The sequence below is a fragment of the Etheostoma spectabile genome, unplaced genomic scaffold (genome assembly GCF_008692095.1).
Source record: "Etheostoma spectabile isolate EspeVRDwgs_2016 unplaced genomic scaffold, UIUC_Espe_1.0 scaffold00015251, whole genome shotgun sequence".
In the NCBI taxonomy this organism is placed as follows: Eukaryota; Metazoa; Chordata; class Actinopteri; order Perciformes; family Percidae; genus Etheostoma; species Etheostoma spectabile.
The window spans coordinates 1-7,411 of record NW_022604051.1 but is presented as its reverse complement, the minus strand read 5'-3'; the positions used below and the strand labels follow the sequence as shown (position 1 = coordinate 7,411).

The following is a 7,411-nucleotide window of genomic DNA, read 5'->3' as shown; positions in this document are numbered from 1 at the left end:
GCACCGCTGTAGCTTCTCTCCGTCCGCCAGCAAATGCAGGGGAACTTCCCGCCAATATCACCATACAGGTCGTGCTGGACTACGTGGAAGATCCTCCTTATCACCACTCTGTCTTTGGCTGGTCCCATCTGGATCAGCAGGGACCGGCACAGCAGTGAGGTGAAGCTGTGTTCCTGCCCGGGGGAAGAGACGCTGCCATCGGAGCTCAGATTATATGAATACAATGTTGTCAGTGTGTTATTGTTGGAGTCCCGATCCGACTCTTACCAAACAAGGAATTGTGCCTCCTTTAGAAAGTTAACTAGCCTCATGTTTGCGGTAAAATGCAGTTGGGTTGTTGAGGTCAAAACACTATGTAGCAGCTGTGAATAAATTAAACTAATTATAGATGATGTTATGTCATATTTGTTTACTTACACTGAATGTTTAGATAGATAGATATATAGACAGATAGATAGATAGATAGATAGATGTTTATTGATCCCAAGAAAAACGGTGTTAAAGCAGAAAGATCAGTCACAAAGCACAAATATAAATATAAATGAAATACTAGGAAAAATATACATACATACAATATACATGAAATAATAATATGAATAAAGTAAAAAATATTTGAATATGTAAAGGATGGGAAGACAAAAATGTGCAACTGCTTAATAATATGCTAAATGTAAATAAATGTAAATAAACCAAATGTCCAGGTTGCATTAGTGCAGTAGTGTGGTGTCCAAAAGTCTTATCTAGCACCCAGAGATGACATGTTAAAAAGTGTTATTGCTTGTGGAATGAATAATTTTCTGTAGCAGTTCGTGCGGCATCGAAGCTGTCGTAGCCTCTTAGCTCTTAGCTGCTTTAATCCAGATAAGTATTAAAAATGATTTTCTGTACAGCATCCAACAGCGTGTCCTCCTCATTTATTGATATGAAGTTCTTAGGAAAATAAGTATTCCCCCCACCCCCCGGTCAGACACTGCGTTCCAAATATTGCTTTGTAATATGTGGGAAACATTGTTGAGGTTCATTTCATAATTTTCAAATAGCTGAACACCAACCTGAGAGTTTCCAGTCTGCAGTGTGTACTCTTCAGTCCAGAGGACAGATGCTTTACTCCTGAATCCTGCAGGTTGTTGTTACTCAGGTCCAGGTCTCTCAGACTAGAGGACTGGGACCTGAGAACTGAGGACAGAGCTTCATAACTTCTCTCTGACAATGTACAGCCACTCAGCCTGAAAAAAAATCAACAATGCATAAGAATACAGCTTCAAGCAAACATAAACAAATTCTAATTGAATAAAAACCTGTATTTAATCTGAATAGTTGTGTGCGTACAGAGCTTTGTTGGAGGCTTTGACCACTGGCAGCAGCCTCAGAAGAGCCTCCTCTGAAGCAGAGTATTTCTTCAGGTCAAACACGTCCAGATCTTCTTCTGATGTCAGTAAGATGAAGACCAGAGCTGACCACTGAGCAGGAGACAGTTTATCTGTGGAGAGACTTCCTGAACTCAGGGACTGTTGGATCTCCTCCACTAGAGAACGATCATTCAGTTCATTCAGACAGTGGAACAGATTGATGCTTCTCTCTGCCGACAGACTCTCACTGATCTTCGTCTTGATGTACTCAACTGTTTCCTGATTGGTCTGTGAGCTACTTCCAGCATAGGTCATCAGACCTTGTAGGTGTCTCTGATTGGTCTGCAGTGAAATACCCAGGAGGAAGCGGAGGAACAAGTCCAGGTGTCCATTTGGACTCTGTAAGGCTTTGTCCACAGCACTCTGATGAAGATGTTTTATTTTATTGGTTTCTCTGAAGACTCTAGGAAGCCAGGAGGTTGTTTGTTCTTCTGCCAGCAGGTTGACTCCAGAGTTGGTGAAGGTCAGATGGACATGAAGAGCAGCCAGGAACTCCTGAACACTCAGATGAATGAAGCAGAACACCTTGTCCTGGTACAGTCCACTCTCCTCCTTAAAGATCTGTGTGAACACTCCTGAGTACACTGATGCTGCTCTGATATCGATGCCACACTCTGTCAGGTCTGATTCATAGAAGATCAGGTTGCCTTTCTGCAGCTGCTCAAAAGCCAGTTTTCCCAGAGACTTGATCATTTTCTTTGTCTTTTTATTCCAGTTTGAATCGGTCCCAGATCCTCCATCGTACTTGATGTTCTTCATTTTAGACTGAACCACCAGGAAGTGGATGTACATCTCAGTCAGAGTCTTGGGCAGCTCTCCTCCCTCTCTGGTCTCCAATACCTTCTCCAGAACTGTAGCAGTGATCCAGCAGAAGACTGGGATGTGGCACATGATGTGGAGGCTTCGTGATGTCTTGATGTGGGAGATGATTTTGCTGGCCTGCTTCTTGTCTCTGTATCTCTTACTGAAATAATCCTCCTTCTGTGGGTCAGTGAATCCTCTGACCTCTGTCACCATGTCAACACACTCGGGAGGGATCTGATTGGCTGCTGCAGGTCGTGTGGTTATCCAGAGGCGAGCAGAGGGAAGCAGATTCCCCCTGATGAGGTTGGTCAGCAGCACACCCACTGAGGTGGACTCTGTAACATCAGTCAGGATCTCAGTGTTGTGGAAGTCCAGAGGAAGTCGACACTCATCCAGACCGTCAAAGATGAAGACCACCTGGTCCTCTTCAAACCTGCAGATTCCTGCTTCTTTGGTTTCACTGAAGAAGTAATCAACAAGTTCTACCAAGCTGAACTTTCTCTCTTTCAGCACATTCAGCTCTCTGAAGGTGAATGGGAATATGAACTGGATGTCCTGGTGGGCTTTGCCTTCAGCCCAGTCCAGAGTGAACTTCTGTGTTAAGACTGTTTTCCCGATGCCAGCCACTCCCTTTGTCATCACGGTTCTGATTGGTTCATCTCTTCCAGGTGGGGCTTTAAAGATGTCTTCACATCTGATTATTGTTTCTGGTCTGTCTGGTTTCCTGGATGCTGTTTCAATCTGTCTGACCTCATGTTCTTCATTGACCCCTGCAGCCCCTCCCTCCATGATGTAGATCTCTGTGAACATCTGATACAGAACGGTTGGGTTTCCTGCTTTAGCAATCCCCTCAAACACACACTGGAACTTTATCTTCTGGTTAGTCTTGAGTTTACGCTGACAAACTCCAGAATGACTTCCTGAATGAACACACAACAAGAAAAATCAATACGTCAAACAACATATTTCAACATTCAAATAATAAGTATATATTTTAATGCATTTTTTCAGACATTAGTAAATGTCCCATTTTTAAATGTGTTAAAATCCTCTTACTGCTCTGCAGACGGTCAGCCAGCTCCTCCTGCTTCATTCTCCTCAGGAAGTGCAGTGTGATCTTCAGAAATGCTTCTCTGCTGCTCCTCCTCTGCTCTTCATCCTCACCCTCCAAAACCTCCTCATCCTCCCTCTGACTCTCTAAGCATTCTGGGTAATCTGGACTCAGAACCTTCTGAATCTTCTTCAGCTCGTTCTTTACAAAAGTGACGATGTTCTCCTCCAGCAGCTGGACCAGAATGATAAAGTCAACATTTAGTTTAAAGAACTCAACATGTGATTCATCTCTCAGTCTGAAGGCCTGCTGGTTTGAAAAGAGCAGCATGGAGACTATTGGGATCTGGATGGTAGTCCATCATTTAATCTGTAGATAATAATGAAAATATTCTTTTAATATGTACACACCATAAATATGGAGTCCAGGTCTGTTTGCTGCTGCAGGTCAGACTGACCACCGAGGCCCTCTGAGCTCTCCTGGTGAACTCTGTAGAGAAAACATCAAGTTTAAGAACATTTAATGATCTGTGCACAGTCCTGATGATGACACAATGGCAACTGGGGCTCTTGAGGAGTGTTATGCGGTTCAGGACTAGGATTAGGTTTTTGTTGCTTTGGTCTGGCAATTCGAGACTAAAGGCAACAAGATAATATAGGATTACTGTGGACTCTAACTACCAGGGCTCCAACACTAGGAACATGGGGTCTGGACTAAGAACCATCACAGACTACAAGAGGAAATCTGCAGGTCTCAGGTAACCTGGACCTGATGGCCAAGCTCTTAAGGTGTCTGCAGATCAACAGGAAGATGTCTTCATAGACATTTTCAACTTCTCACTGCTCCAGTCTGTAGTCCCCCCATGATTCAAGAAGGCCACCAAGGGCGGACTGGCCATCGTAGGTTCAGGAGATTTCCTGAACGAACGGTCCATCCCAGGCCGAACCAGCCGTCCTATTTCAATGTCCAGTTTCAGAAAGAATATATATTTATTATAATATTATAACAATGACCTCCTAAACTAACAAGTTTACAAGTATTTTATTTTGTATGTAAATACAGTATGAAACGTATTTAAGTGGATTATTACTATTGTAATTAGTTAAGTCCAGTCATGGTGGTGATGAGGAGGAAAATGATGAAGAGGAGGAGGACAGGCAGGAGGAGTGTGGAGCAGGAGGAACCAGCAAAGATACAGTGGAAGGTTCAAGTCCAGTGTGCAGGGCTGTATAACGTAGCGTTGGCTTGTTTTGGTCTCTTTTTGTAGTGTTACTATTTTATTATTATTAATTAATTAATTAAAATGACTTCCAAAATAAGTTTCTATGTGCGTTCTCCACATGCTCTCATGAAAGGCCGCTCCATCCGAAAGTCCCGGGACGAATTTTTGTTCCAGTACATCCCTGAAGACCACCATTGTCCCTGTCCTGTCTGCAGTCAGACCAAAGCCCTCTGCCTGGTTTCACTGGGCATCAGATTAAAATTACAGTATGTCAAATCTAGAACATGAAGCTCTGAGAGAGTCTCAAAATAAAGTTCACTTTGAAAGTCTTACCTTTCAACAGCTTGTCCATCTTTAAAGGTAATAAGACGACCCATAGACCAGTCACTCTTCATGGACACACAGCTGGGTCCAGGTCCAGGTTTCTGCTGCTGCATCCTGATACAAACAAAGACCGTGGATGAGTTACTGTTGTGTGCTCATCTCAACTCATACTCAAAAAGTAATCTGTTTGTGGCCGGTTAGCTCGGTTGGTAGAGCAGGCGCACATATGTAGAGGGTCAGGGTTAGAGTCAGACCTGTGATGGTCTTCCCTCTCTCTCCCCTTTCAAGAGCTGTCCTATTATTAAAGTATTGCCCATCAAAGAATCTTTAAAAAATAAAAGTAATCTGAAGATGCTGACTCATCTCAGTCGTTGGCTCTTATTTGACTAATAAAGTAAATAGTTGAAGGCTACACTGTGATGTCACTGCTGATATGATATACTGTTGCGTCCTACATGAGACTACAAAGATCTGGATCCAGACCTGATTCTTCTTCTCAGGAGGGTCATTGTAAGTGCTGTTTAAATATGTGATGTGCTATGAACCCTAATTAATGCACAATTTAAAGTAAATGTATGGTTTATATTTATGGTCTCAAGCACTCAAATAGGAAATGTGTTAAATGTGTAATGTGGGAAAATTACATAGACAATGATTTTCTTTCAATAATTGTTCATCTCTTAAAGGGATTTTTTCATTATAAGTAAATCCTTCAATTTGCCTCTGAAATATGTGTATGTCCTAAAATAAGTCCTCCAGTGTTGGAGACAACTAAAATGTTGTGACTCTGCATTTCTCCACTGTAAGCGAGGTTGGAGCCATGAAGCATTCTATAAACGAGATAAATCTCTGATTTCTCAGACAGAGAGACGGCTACAGTCATTCTTGATGCACTAGAGACAGATGCACGGGGATATAAGGAGGTGTAGTAACTCTGTTTCATTGTGAAAGCTGTTCTCGTCATTTGATTGTTCTCTGCAGAAAACAATTAAACCTTTCCACCGAATATCTAAACCTTTAATCCAGTTTGCAGCCTGTCTTTATTTTGATTCAACAAGGTCTCTGCTGGCACTCAAATTCCTCCCTCGCTGAAAAGAAACTTCCACAACAATGTTAAAGTACTGTAGATGTAATAGTTAAAGATTTGGTCTATTGTTTATTGATTTTCTCTGAACTAAAGTTTCCTGTTGTGGTTTCCGCTGCGATGGAATTTGTTACTGGACCCAGGGAGGTCTAGTGTGACCACATGTCACGGTGCTGGGGGGGTTAAGTTGGAGTTACACTGGCCAAGGTGAACAGTAAAGACCTTTCAAGGATTTCCAGACCTCTGTTCAGGACAGCAAGCCAACAAGGTATTTTATCTTACATGTGAAGCTTTATTTATAGTCACGCCAAGTGAAAATTATACGTTTTATTTCCCTCTGTAATGTTTAATTTAAGTGACGTGCTAACTAAGTTCATATATAGACACAGTAGTTCTCACAGCTTGACGTGGATGCATCAGCCTGAGGACAGAAGCAAAGCAATGAACCAACCTGTGTCTGTGTTGTCATGAAGAGAGCTACAGTCATTAAATTCACTTTTAAATTCTTACCTTCCACCAGCAGCAGCTTGTCCATCTTTAAAGGTAATAAGACGACCCATAGACCAGTCACTCTTCATGGACACACAGCTGGGTCCAGGTCCAGGTTTCTGCTGCTGCATCCTGATACAAACAAAGACCGTGGATGAGTTCCTATTCACCAAAATGTAATGTGATGAAAGATGGCGTCTCATGTCAGTAGATAAGCAGTGGTTGTCTCTTTGCTGCGTATTCCAGTAAGAAGTTCTTATTAACTAGATATTGAGAGGGAATCCTGATGGAGGAGTGATGTGAGTGCTGAGCTCTAACATGGAGAAGAGTCCATCATCATCTCACCTCTGAGCTTTGGTCTGGCTGTCATGGTCCCCCCACAGAGTGGTTTTAGAGGGAGGGGCTCCCTCCTCTCTGTCCTCACACTGACTCATAGCAGAGTCCACACCTGCTGGGAGACATCACCTCTGTTACTGTCGGCCTATAAAAGATAAAACTCCAATGTGCTGTTTTATTACATTATATACCAGATTATCTTTCTATAATATAACTATATGAATACAAACTAAGTAAGTAAACATTATTATGTTAACATGATAAGGTGTAGTTATTGGTGTATTATTGTAGATGGTAAAATATTCTGGTAATGTGTTTATTTTGGACTCTTTTCTGCATTTCTTTACTTACATTTTAAGTATTTGTGCTACAGCAATGGATGACCTTTGTTCTCTGCGGATCAATAAAGTTTTATGTAATCTCATAAAAAAGATTTTACTGAACAACGTTGAACTCATTGGACCTCTTCACCTTCTAAAACTCCTTCAGTTAACTTCTTTAAACCTTAAGATTATTTTTGGGGCATTTTAGTTCAAAGTTCAACAGAGATGGGAACAAGTAGATTTTTCAGATATTTTTACTTTAATATTTATTTTTTTGGCGACTTTTTACTTTTACTCCCTACAATTAAACACGAATATCGGTACTTTCTACTCTACATTTTACTCTGCTCGTTACTTAGTTTTTTCAAA

The 7,411-nt window shown here is 41.6% G+C and overlaps 1 protein-coding gene across 1 annotated transcript; it reads right to left on the bottom strand.

The window, feature by feature from the left end:
* Positions 1-61: 61 nt before the first annotated feature.
* On the bottom strand, positions 62-6,852 carry LOC116679480 (protein NLRC3-like; the record flags this gene model as incomplete). Its single annotated transcript, XM_032509138.1, has 7 exons — positions 6,729-6,852; positions 6,405-6,515; positions 4,820-4,924; positions 3,675-3,753; positions 3,270-3,498; positions 1,330-3,133; positions 62-192 (listed from the first exon to the last, which is right to left on the bottom strand). Coding segments are annotated over exons 1-7 (2,548 nt in total), but the record flags the coding sequence as incomplete, so codon positions are not given.
* Between the last annotated feature and the right edge of the window lie 559 nt (positions 6,853-7,411).